This window comes from Accipiter gentilis, chromosome 2 (assembly GCF_929443795.1).
Source record: "Accipiter gentilis chromosome 2, bAccGen1.1, whole genome shotgun sequence".
In the NCBI taxonomy this organism is placed as follows: Eukaryota; Metazoa; Chordata; class Aves; order Accipitriformes; family Accipitridae; genus Astur; species Astur gentilis.
The window spans coordinates 54936436-54949936 of record NC_064881.1 but is presented as its reverse complement, the minus strand read 5'-3'; the positions used below and the strand labels follow the sequence as shown (position 1 = coordinate 54949936).

General features: G+C 44.7%; 1 protein-coding gene across 2 annotated transcripts in view; it reads right to left on the bottom strand.

Moving 5' to 3' along the window:
* PUF60 (poly(U) binding splicing factor 60) overlaps positions 1-11454 on the bottom strand; it is a 31678-nt gene extending 20224 nt beyond the window's left edge. For both annotated transcript variants that reach the window (XM_049830119.1, XM_049830129.1), the window contains exon 1: positions 11361-11454. In XM_049830119.1, coding sequence (XP_049686076.1) covers positions 11361-11387 — 27 coding nt within the window. In that variant the 5' untranslated portion in view covers positions 11388-11454. The remainder of the gene's footprint in view (positions 1-11360) is intronic.
* Positions 11455-13501: the final 2047 nt, after the last annotated feature.

Genomic DNA, 13501 nt, shown 5'->3' with positions numbered 1-13501 from the left:
CCTGTGGGCACAAATGTCTCTGAAAGACCAGTGATCTCCTCCTCCAGAAAAAGAATAATCTTACAGGTACATCAAGATCTTACGAACATCATACCAAAAAGCAGAACAGCAAAGACCTATTTTTTGGCTACATCTAAAGCCTCAGAGAGAAAAACACATCTTTCAGGAGCAAAAGATCCTGCATCATGGCTGCACACAAACTGCATGTTTCATTGCATCCTCTTTATCCTACCACAAGGCAAAGGGGAACACAGACCGATAAAGAGACGAGCTGCTGCAACAACTCTCAACAAGACATAACAGAATTGTTAGATACACTTAGTGATAGCAGAGTCATTCAGGTAAAAGTACACACACATTTCCAGAAGAGCCATACACTGTACATCAGACTGCTTACGGGAACACCAGCCCAGTTCCTGCACTGTGTCTACTGCAATAATACTCAGTAGAGGACAGACCAGTCACCCATTTCCTCCAGAATCACAAGCTCCCCGACAGCCCGATTTTTCACTTAGGGTATTTTCCTATTTTTTTCTATATATTGGTATGTAGAATGTTCTGTTTGTGACAGGGAGGAAAAGTGCAAAATAGTCAAGATACTTTAACCACATGAATTCTTTCCACAGTAAATGGCAGATACCACCTAAGTATAAATGAAGCTCAAACACATTCACACGGTAATCTCAATTTAGGGTAATAATTTAGATTTTAAAAATTGCTATGGAAGTAACAGAAATTGCCAAGTTCAAGAAAAAAACAACAGCAGAGAGGAGATAAGCAGCAGCTTCTCAGAAGGCACCTTGGCACAGGCCCAGGCACAAGGTAACAACCCTCAAGTCCTTCCAACTAAAAAGGAGTGGAACACAGAGCACAAGAGCCCCAAACCTCAAGGCCTCCTAAGTGTCTGCTTCACCTATAGTAATTGCGAATTCTAGCTGTAAGAACAGAAGCTTTAATGTGACAGCCCTTCAATACCATTAAGGACCTACTATGAAGGCTGCAATCCCCAGCTGTATCCGTTACCAATTAATATGTATAATATGATTGAAATAACCAGGGAGCTGCTAAAGTCCTGTGTACAGCCCACATCTGTTAAATATTTAAAACAGGGAAACAATAACTAGACATGACTTAGGATTTAGGAACTAACTATTAGACAATAGGGCTTTATGTTTATGTCAGAAAAGGTAATAGATTGTGGTCTAATCAACAAACCTTGAACAACAGCTTGGAACTGCCAAGACAGAGTAAAAAGAAGGTAAAAGGTAATTCCTACAGGGGGGAATCACAACCACAGACTCATTGACCCCCTACTCAAATGATGCCACCTACTCAAAAGACAACAATGAAAGAAGACAGAGTCTGTGTGAAGAAAAAAGAACCAATCATTAATGAAAATAATAATGAATATGTATTACTTAAGTATATAAATGTGGAAATTTTTAAGACAAGGGTGTGCTGTCTTGAGACAGGCACCCGTTCATGAGCATCAATGAAATTAATCTGAAAATACCTCAACTGTGTGTGTTATTGGCTTGCACACCGGGTAAATGAACCCCGTTTGAGGGACAACATATCTGCTGGCCCGTTTGCTCTTGTTGTCCATACAACAGACACAGGACTGTGACATTACAGAGTTCTGCACAATAAATCTCCCCAGCTGACACCCCTCCAAGCTGTTACAGAGGGACTCTGCATCTACTTTTCCCTCAAGGTGGGGCTGCCACAAATCCTCTCCCCCAGCTGATGAGGGGGGTGGAATTGATGCTAAATTTTACTCACTGGGTATAAAGTGGGATCACATTCTTTTTAAGCAGATAAACTTTAATTAGTGCATGCAGGAAGGAAAAGGCTATTTTTACAAAGTGTCACAGTGCACACATAATCATTTTATTTTCCCCACCACAGACACAATACTTCATATGTTCTAACACATTAAACGCAACCTTGGCCATTACGTTGTCCAGTCATTCTTTATCTTGAGATCCTCTGGCAATTTATTTACCTAAATGACAGTGACTATTGGTGCTAGAAACTTCTCATGAGGTAAGCTGTGTTCATCTTCCCAACAGAACCTTGTGCATTTCTTGTGAGGATGCAGAGCAGAACTAGTCTGATTCACACACTGCATCATGAGGGAACTCTATTTTCCTACTGAATCAATGCAACAGAGGAAGAAGTGAGAGTGTGACTACAGCATGATGGTCCCATTGCTGGAACCATCCATCTCACAACCTCACTGCATTCTCGGCTCAGAGCAGCAGGATGCAGACCTGCCTCTGTTGTTCATGCAAGTTCTGCTTGTATCATCCATCAAAAGCAGAACTAATTTCTCAACTCAGTGTTCACCATCACCCAGTTAAAATACCAAAATGGACAAATATCCTAATCTCTTCAGTAGTAGACACATACTAGGCTGAAGAGACTCGTGCCTGTGAATGCTACTGGTTTCAGTATAAAAATTATCATGGGAAAAATCTAAGTTAATAGCAGAAAACAAGATTTTAAGCACTTCCTTTACCAACTGCAAAGTTTCTCCCAGATTAGCCCACTTGCCTCAGTCTACCAGAAACTGCAATCTGCATGCTGCCTCCTACCAGGCTGCAACGCTTCCTTTGTTCTTTAGTCAGACTATTAAGGGCAAGGAGCGGAGCTCACCTACCTTGAAAGTAAAGAAAGCCGCAGGACAAGTTTGCTGATGTTCAGAGAGGTGGGCCCTAGATCATTCTTACTCTATTTTATAGCAACAGTTGAGACTTCCGGTTTTGTGAATTCAGTCTCAAGTTCACTGTAAGGGGTTTGTGAGCATTTTATAGGATCAATAAACATAAAGCAGATGCAAAATAAACCCTCCTAACATAAAAACATACTCTACAAGTATCTGAATACAGTGTTCTAGAGTTGCAGTTACTTCACTGGTCCCTTCAGATCAAAGTTCATAGCTACACTGAATAACACACCAGGACCTAAGGGGAATAGAAGTACAACAAAAGAAAGCTGACACATGAATAAGAACAGAGGTAGTTGGAACCATTTCATGGCTGCAAACTGGGAAACTCAAGTGCATGCTACTGATCAAAAGACACTATTGCATAGTCCACATGCAAATCAAAAACAAGTATCAGCAAAGCAATATAGAATCATAGAATAGTTTAGGTTGGAAAAAACCTTAAAGATCAAGTCCAACCGTTAACCTAGCACTGCCAAGTCCACCACTAAATCAAATCCCTAAGCACCACATCTACATGTATATATACATGATATAGTAATGGTGACCAGTTTGGTACCAGAAGGCTACATCATCTCCAAGATTGATTTTGATCATGGAACACTGAAAAAAAAAAATCTAAAATAAACAAACAAACAAAAAATAATTCTTGTTCTTAACCAACTGGCTAGAAAAATATTTTTCACCCAGCTCTCTGGCTCACCTTCCCATTTCTTTACATCTTATGTATATGCTGTCATACAGGCAAGACCTCCTTAGTTTTCTGCAGACAATTTTAAAAGCCCACACTTTTTTCTATTGCTGTTTCCATTTCCTCTCAGCTTTTAAAAATCGAACTATTGCAATTTAGGAGCTATGAGACTTGGGAGAAGAAAAACATAGTGGAAGAGCCATCAAATTTAACCATTCACAATAAAAAAGCTACTCCATTGATTGTAATCTGTTATGATTCTTAAAAATAAAGACAACTGCATATCTACATTTAAGGTAATTTAGACATTTGAGCTCATTAAATGTCATAGCTTCCAAAAACTGGTTGAGAACATCCAATTTCCAGCATGGAGGGTAAAATCAAAACTAAGGATGATGAAGTGATCTAGAAGCAACAAAGAGTATCCAAGAAGCCCAACCCAGGCACTGCTGGTTCCAACCAAGCTCTTTACCACTACACATCCCTCCAGAAAGAAACAAAGACACATGCCTTTGCTGATCAGCGGTACAGCTGATCAGCTCTAACAAAAATTTATCATCATGTACCCTTTAACACTGAGAGTTTCTTCAAGGAAGACTACCACCCTCCATTACTCCAGTCTATCTGAAAAGCAACAGATCCCCATCTCTATCACCATTCACAGAGAACCGAGACTATTGCTTCTCTCTTTCCTGGCACCTTAGGATAATACCACTACCAAGAAAAGGCTCAGGACAATTAATTTGAGTCTGCTAGACAGTAATGTAACAGTACCTGTTGAAAAGCAGTTGGTGCTTTATACTAAGGCTGGCCACCTTGAAAACTGCCTTATTTAAACACACTGTTAACAGTTAGGAGGGAACAAGAAAAATGGGAGAGAAGTTGACAACAGAAGCAGGCAAATAGGAGCTTCTTTTAAGAGAGAAATAAATAGAAACTCTATACCTGTTGCTATGAACATTGCTTCTGAGCGTTGCTTGGCCTTTTAAGGTGGTTTGAACTCCAAGAGTTCAGGCACATTCGTTGGAAATTTATTACATGGTTGAGAATTTCTCTGAAGTATAAACACACACAAGAGAAAGAAAAAACACAGAATCTTATTTATTTTAGGAACCATAACAAACAAACAACACGAAGATTAAATAAGACAGAGGTGGAAAAAGGACTGATGAAGTACCTGCCCAGTATACTCAGTTTAATCCTTGCCCTACCACCTGCATCAGTGCTTGGGAACCTGTATTCATCTGAATATTTTCATACTACAACATCCCACACCAGTGGTGAAGCTGGAAGAAGCACCACCCAAATGCCTGGTCAAAGGCAATGTTTTTACTTGCACAATAGGTTATTTTTCAGAAAAGGTCCTTCTTTGCATATATAAATACATTTAAGTATTTTGCCCCTATTTAGTATCCAAATCTTGGTGGATTCAGCTGTAATCACTGTAACTCTGCAAGTCTTTCTGTGCACGATGGCTTTTTACTATTCCTGAATTTCTTTAGTAACTACTCTTTTCCACCCCCTATAGAACACTTTTTTTTTTTTTTCAAATGGGAACAGCAGCACTAGTGAGTTATTTCTTCTGTTACTGCTAGCATGTGCCACCAATGTACTGCCAAAAAAATCTGGAGCATGGGGCATGTCCAAGTTTTTTCCACCATCCTACCAGATGTGTTCTATAGAGAATAGGCAGGGATTAAAACCTTTCAAAATGTGTCATTTTTCTAGCATCTCATGATCAAACTGTTTATATGACTGTGTATTTGGCCAGTAAAATCTCTTCCATTTAGATGAACAAGGAGAGATTCTATGACAAATTTTACTGATGTTGTCAGTAGCATAACACAGTTCTTCCAGAGCACCAAATTCTATGCAAATCCAGCATCTGAAAACATGTAAAGTCTTACATACATGCACACAAGTGATCTATGTACCCTTGGAACAATTCCTTGTGATACATTTTCACTGCATTTGATAGAACTCCTCCCCACTGGATCAGCACCGAGAAACAAACAAACAAACAATCTTCTAGATGTTACCTTTATATGCAGCATGCTCTGCATTATCATTTATCTGTCACAGAACCCAGAAATCACCCGCATCTCAAATTTCAGCTCCCAAAGAAAACTACTGTTCCTGACAAGCTACAATACAGTGCTAAAATAAATCAGTATGCACACGATAATCCTCTTTCTCTTGATTCAAACAAGAAAGTAAGGCACACAGAAACATATTCCTCCCTCTCAAAAGGGATCACCGCTTTCCCTGACCATCATCTCACCTTCTTACTGACAAATCCTTCAGCGAACCCTTCTGCATGTGAGGCAGCTACAGACAACACAGTAAGTGCAGTGAGAGCGTTTCCAAATAATTGCAATGTCCATGCTGGGTTCCCCTAAACTGCAAGTTCTCTCCACCACTTGCTCTTAGCAGAAAACGGCTCTCTTGCTCTTATTTGACACTAGCAGACTCCAGAATTACTTTTGCCAATGTGAAACATGACTGAAAGTCTTGAGATTCCCAACACAGCTTATGTCAAACAAAAAAGTTTACTGCCAATAAAATGCTAATGAAATCCAAGGATGATAATTGCTACATCCCACACCTGGGACGGACTAACCCCCTGCAATGGTCCAGCGGGTGGTTACGGCTCTGACATCAGGAGGAAGAGAGCTTGCCATAGGGGAAATCTGCCTGTATTGCAAAAGCTGAGGGGCACAGCCTATGGCAACCGTGCAGGGATAATGGATTCAAAAGCAAGTGTTGAAAAAAATACGCAGGTGAAAGAACAGATACAGCCAGTAGAGCTAATCCAGGACAGCAGTACAATGTGTCACAACAGTAATATTCTGGGTAACAAAACACAGTAGTACAGACCTGTTATTGTAATCAACAGCATTTGGCACCAAGTAAAATGATAGTTGCAAAACTACTGCAGTATAATTCTACCTAAAATTCAAATAAGAAATAGGGACACTTTTTCCTCAGTAGCAGAAGGACTAGAAAAAGGACAGGACAGGTAAAGAAGTGGTGATTCCCATCTTACATTCTAACCAAACTGCATGGCTTTCATATAAGATACGTTCAATAAATGTTTACTGATGGGCTCAATGTAAGGTAGATTTATGACATCTGATAAGCATACGCTGCACTTGAAAAGCATCAAACATTTTGGAAATTTTAAGTTATAATTCATAAGACCCAACCCAGCCCTCTTACAAGATGAAATCCTTTTGACAAAAGCCCTCTGCTTTCTATTTTAGTTATTTTTCCCATTTAACTGTTTCCAGTACAACAGCAGAGCCTGTACTGCAAATCTACTTTCAGAAAGTTAGCTGAAAGCAAAACCAAAGTCCACCAAATTCCAGAACTGAGCTCCTCTTAATTGATGTTACTTTGCCCTTAATTCTCAAGCTTTTCTAGCCAGCCTTCGTGATTTAAATTGTCCCAGAACGAAGTAAATGTTGCAGCTGTTCTGATAAGACTGCAAAAGCACTGGACTTTATTTAGACCAATTTGCTGGTCACATCATAGAGCAGCTAATTTTCCTTCCAGCATGGAAAGGAGTTTTAAAACAGATAGAGGCACTTATGTTGGACTTGAAAACAAAGAAGGCAGGGATCACGCAAAAGGTGCTTGTGGGGACATTTGAATTGTGTCTTCATTTTAAGGACCATTAACACCAAGACCATGTGTCAGTTTTTCAAGCACAGCAAGGCAAAACACATAGTGGCAAAAATGGTGATGAATTAACATGTGATATTGAATGGTCAGATTCACCTCATTTCCAGCAAGATAAGAACTAAATCCACATAAAGAACACACAGTTTATGAAAGAGCCTACTTTAAAAAAGCGGTTTTAACTCACTGTGTGAAGCTGGTCAGAATGAATGCTCTACTTAGGATGTTTAACAGTCTTGAAGTTTAAAATAAATATCTTCCAGTCATACTACAAAAGCCCATACTGAATAAAAGCATAAAATAGTCAGTCAAGCTGGAATTCTTGTTCCTGGAAGGCTGTCTCTTACACCATGTCATTTAAACACAGAGATACCACCTAGTCAGAGAGCAAGCAAAACAAACAAACAAAACAAAACCACACTTCCTTCTATCTCAAGGCTTGTATGCCACACGATCTTTTGTCTAACTAATCCTTTTCATTTTCTTCATTCCTGGTATCTACCTCTTGTCAAAACATGCTGGAAGTGACACATGTACCAACAGAGACATAGTTTACATCGTCTATTCTTCTGTAGCCAAACTGCTGAACAATATCAGCATATTCAAAACATGCATCTTGTTCTTCACCTCCCATATCTGTCACAGTACTTGCGCACTTCTTTCAGTCATAGGACTGCTGCTGCCAATTTCTTGTGCTCACCTACAGGCCATCGTTACCTCCTTGCTCCTGCTGATACAGCCACCCACTTACAGCAGCACCAGCTCTGAAACTAAATTTTAAGTTCCTGGGGCCCGTAACACTCTTGCTTCTAGCCACAAGAATAATCACAGGTTCATCAAGACTTGCTTGGACTCCACGCAATGCTTCATCTGTAACAGGATTATAACTCTCTGAATGCAAATGTCCATTTTAACCTGATAGCGTAAACTAACAGGGTTGAAGCTTGAATGCTTGGTGTTTGAAGTCAATTAAACAAAAACAATCAAGCTCCTTACACTTACTGTACTCCGCTCAGCTCTTAATACTCAATCTGAATGCCAGACTTGTAGAAAAGTAATACAATGGTTTCCTTTACAGCACTGATTAAATTTGTTTGTAATAGCTAATGTACATAGACAAATAGAAACTCTGAAGCAAGATCTTTATTTTTCTGTTTATGTTGCAAGGCCCTGACAATTTGCTGTAAACAGACTTGCAACTCTGACAGTCTTCTGTTTGACTAGCCACCACATCATTTCACTTCCATGCAGCAAAACCATGCAGTGGCTGAGAGTTATAAAGTTGGCTAATTATTTTGCCTTTGAAACATATGTATTGTCATTTTAAAATATGCATACACCAAACTATACAGTGACACCCAACGAACAGGCTGAAGCAGTGTGCTGTGAAATAAAGGACAAGTCACTACCTTAGCTTTGAGGAAAAACAAAATCCAATGTCCTCACACATCCTAAGCAATATAACATTCCTTGGGTTTTGATCATCTTTGGAATTGTATTTAACCTCACATGCTCAAGACTTGAACGCTCATTCCCAGCGTTAACCTGGCAAACCTCCTAACCTAATGAAGTCTTAATTAAGCAAAGATGAGATGGGAAACAAAGTGAGAGCTGTTCACATTTGCTCCCAATTATGAGCACCAATATTGTGAATCCAAAAGGAGAAAACCGTGAATAGCAACTCCTTCAGGGTTCAAAGGTAGACCCTTAAAGAAAAACAGAGCAGCTCTAGAATTAGACCTATTCATGAGAGAAATCCAGTATTTCCTACGAAAACAATGATGGGGGGGAAAAAAAAAGAAAAGCAAAAAGCCACAAAACCATTAAGAAATATCCTACTGTGTCACACCAATGGTCTATCCAACCCAGTACTCCACGTAAGACTCCAGTCTACCTGGACTTCAGTAAGGCCTTTGACACTGGCTCTCACAGCATACTCCTTGAGAAGCTGGCAGCTCATGGCTTAGACAAGCGTACCCTTCACTGGGTAAAAAACTGGCTGAATGGACGAGCCCAGAGGGTTGTGGTAAATGCAGTTAAATCCAGTTGCCGGTCGGTCACAAGTGGTGCTCCCCAGCAGTCAGTATTGGGGCCAGTTCTCTTTAATATCTTTATCAATGATCTGGACAAGGGGATTGAGTGCACCCTCAGTAAGTTTGCGGATGACACCAAGCTGGGCAAGAGTGTTGATCTGCTTGAGGGTAGGGTCTACAGAGGGATCTGGACAAGCTGGATCAACAGGCCAAGGCCAATTATATGAGGTTCAACAAGGACAAGTGCCGGGTCCTGCACTTCAGTCACAACCACCCCATGGAATGTTACAGGCTTGGGGAAGCGTGGCTGGAAAGCTGCCTGGCAGAAAAAGACCTGGGGGTGCTGGTTGGCAGCCAGCTGAATGTGAGCCAGCAGTGTGCCCAGGTGGCCAACAAGGCCAAGGGCATCCTGGCCTGTATCAGAAACAGTGTAGCCAGCAGGAGCAGGGAGGTGATTGTTCCCTTGTACTCAGCACTGGTGAGGTCACACCTCAAACACTGTTCAGTTTTGGGCCCCTCGCTACAGGAGAGACATTGAGGTGCTGGAGCATGTCCAGAGAAGGGCAATGAAGCTGATGAAGGGCCTGGAGCACAAGTCTTATGAGGAGCAGCTGAGGGAACTGGGGTTGTTTAGTTTGGAGAAAAGGAGGCTGAGGGAGACCTTATCGCTCTCTACAACTACCTGAAAGAAGGTTGTGGTGAGGTGGGTACTCTTCTATCAAGTAACTAGTAATAGGACGAGAAGAAATGGCCTCAAATTGTGCCAGGAGAGGTTTAGATTAGGAAAAATTTCTTCACCAAAAGGATTGTCAGGCATTGGAACAGCCTGCCCAGGGAAGTGGTGGTGTCACCATCCCCAGAGGTATTAAAAAAACATGTAGGCAAGGCACTTCAGGACATGGTTTAGTTTGGTGGCATGGTGGTGTTGGGCTGACGGTTGGACTTGATCTTAAAGGTCTTTTCCAACCTAAATGATTCTGTGATTCTATGTGCTCCCTCCAAATGCCATCAGATGCTTATGAGCCTGGCCACCCCCCTCACAGCTCCCCAGCATCCACAACTGTATTACAGGCTACCTTCCCTGGAGGCTTGACACCTAAGAGGTTTTGTACTTCCATTTTACACAATTCCATAGTTAGCCACAAATAAAAGGACTGGGCCGAGGAAGGCTGAATAGTGCCTCAGGGAAGCACTTCAATTTCTTCTATTTAAGGCTAACTCACAAAGAAAACAAACAAGCCTCTGAAATTAAGACTGTTCTGCTTTTTTACAACATTAGCAGTCCGTTCAGGAAAGCTCTAAAGAATGTTCCCGAAAACACAAAGAACTCATAAAAATCAATACTGTTGGGATCCTTTCACGAATACACTAAAGGAACAACAGGAAATATAAATATAACCACCCCGCACTGGGCACCTAACCCGTTTTGTCAGGAAAGGTGACCAGCAGCTCACATTTCCACTTCAGGCTACAAGGCTCTGGGAGAGAAAAGCCCCTGCTAAATACTTTTTTTAAATGGCCCTAGCACCTACCCAGATCTTTTTAAAGAAACCAATTTCTGAAAGCAGCAAACAAGCCCACAGAAAGTAACACCCGTGTCCCCCAGCCCCGTGAACACATATTTCCTAAACACCAGGGCCGGGATAAAGCACACGCTAGTTACCGACGGCGCCTGGAAAACGCGACACCGACGACGGTTAAGCGCCAGCGGCCGCCCCGAGGATCCCCCCTCCCGGGGCCCCGGTTCCAGCCCGTCACCGCCGGCGGCGCGGAGGGGAAACGGGCCGCCTTCCCGGCAGGGAAGCCGCCGCGAAGGCGGAGCAGAAACCCCATCTGCTGCACCCGCAGGACCTTCAGCGACACGGCCGCCGGGGGCGGAAAGCCGCGATTCCTCTTACCGGCGGGCCCCGGGAACGGGGTCGGCGCAGGCGGAAAGGCCGCCCGAAGGCGGCGGAGGGCCCGCAGCCCCCCCGCGGCAGCCGCCCCCCCGCCCTCGCCCAGCGGAGCGGAGGCCGCGACGGGACTCCGAGCCCACCGCAGCGGTCCCCGGCGGGGCCGCAGGCGGGCCCGGCGCGGCCGAACGCGCACGACGCCCCGCAGCCGCGGCGAAGCGCCGCCGCCGCCTCCCCCGCCGCTTCCTCCAGCCCGGCCGGCGCTGCGCAGAGCGGGTCTGCCTGGGCCCGCCGCGCCGGCTCGCCCGCGGGAGGGCGGCGGCCGCCCTGCTCACCAGGGAGATGGTGGTCGTAGCCGCCATCTTGTCCACCCCGTCGGCTGTCGGCGCGGGACTCTCGCGAGAGCTCGGTGGCGCGCGCGACACGGGAAACTCTCGCGAGCCCGCCGGCGGCGGCGGCTGGGAGAACGTCTCGCGAGAACTCGGTGGGGGCCGTCACGTGACTGAGGGCAGGGCGGCCCGGTTGGCGCTCGCCTCGCCGCGCCGGGCTGGCGCCGGTCGGCGGGGCCCAGACGGGGGGGATCGGGGGCGGACGACCTCGGCTCTCTATCTGCGAGTGTCCCGTGGGTCTGTGAGCGCCGGCGGAGTTCCGTGGCCGCGCTAGGGTCGGTACAGGCCTGTACGGCGCGGTCGTCGCCTCCGGCAGCGGCAAAGAGCGAGGACTGGGGGATTGGGGCCTACAGCGCTGCTGCTGCCGCCTGCAGCAGCTTCTCGGGGGGCTCCAGAAGCTGTTGCTGCTGCCAGCTGCAAGGCTGACCCGTCCTGCGGGCAAAGGCCGTGCCGTGACGCGCTAGAAGCGCTCGAAACGGAGGGCCCTGACTTACAGGGTGGTCCGTGGTCATTAGGTGGGCATCCGGAGCTAAGAGCCCCGGTTACCTGTTGCGGAGATCTGTAGTTGCCGAATAGGCAATATGAGAGCAGCTCCAGGACCCGTCTGCTGAGAACTGAAGTGAAACATCGCCCTGGTGTCTGACTGTCCCCACCCTGTCCCTTTTACTCTTTATTTACTTTGCAAATGGGTCCAATCTCTTGCATCCAAATTTAAATGCAAGGGCAAGGTCAAACAGCCTGGCACAGGTGATCTCTGTCACAGGGGATGGAAGTGCTGCTCTGAAATAGGGCCCCAAAAAGACATCCCTTCCCAAGGTGGCGGTTCTGCTTTAAGAGGAAAATGCCATTAGTAAGGGACAGAGATACATGCTGTTACACCTTGCACTTAACTAGTTAAACTGGCATGAGAATGTTGTGGCCTCTTGGCCCTGCTACAGAAGAGATGCAAGACTATGGAAAATCTATGATACGTTTACAGATTCTGAAAGCCTGTTTTATAACAGATGTCAAAAGTTCAGGCCAATAAAGCTTATCAAAAGTAGTTAAAAGACAACATCTAGTTACCGTTAGGATGAGAAAGCCTTGCACTGCAAAAATTCTTTTCACCTAGGAGATAAAGGTAAGATACCTGAATTGGAATGTGAAACAAGTGTGCCTTATTTTTAGCCTAAATTTAAGTGACAGCAGTTAACCACTGGAAAACATTATTGTTGAGACATAGTGGATTCCTACATTATGCAATCTCTACTAAAAGGTGTGCATACCACAACTATAATATACGGGCAGGAATTACAGTCCTAAGCAGCTGATCAGACTTGACTATCGGTGTCTGAGGACACATCCCCTTTCCTGTAGGACAGGACTCCAAAGAGGTGTCTCTGACTTGCAAGTATGAGGGCAGGATTTCCATTCTTGTGCTGGTGTCAGTTTTGCGAAGAAGGATAAGCATCCTGCTGGACATCAAGCTGACCATTGGCCAGCAATATGCCCTTGTGGCAGAGAAGGTCAACATCTGGGAAAACCTTGCCAGCTGCTTGAGGGGACTGATCCTTCCTCTGCTCAGCACTGGTGAGGCCACATCTGGAGTGCTGGATCCAGTGCTGGGCTCCCCAGGATGAGACAGACTGGAGCGAGGCTAGGGAAGGGCTTCCAAGATGCTGAAGGGATTGGAGTACCTGTTGTAGGAGAGGCTGAGAGAGCTGGGGCTCTTCAGCCTGGAGAAGAGAAGGCTCACAGGGCATCTCATCTGTGTGTACAAATATATGGTGAGAAGGTAAAGAAGATGGAGCCAGGCTCTCCTCAGTGGTGCCCAGTGACAAGAAGCAATGGGCACAAATTGAAAAATGGGAAATTCCATTTGAACACTTTTTTTCTTTTCTTTTTTTCTGTGAGTGTCATTGAACATGGGAACAGGTTGTGCCCAGAGAGATCCCCATCTGTGGAGATACTCAAACCTGACTGGACGTGGTCCTGGGCAACCCGCTTTAGCTGACCCTGCTTGAGCAGGGGCGTTGGACTAGAGGATTGCAGAGGCTGGAAGGGGCCTCTTGAAATCTCCAGTGGTCCTGCCCAACCTCAATTGTTCT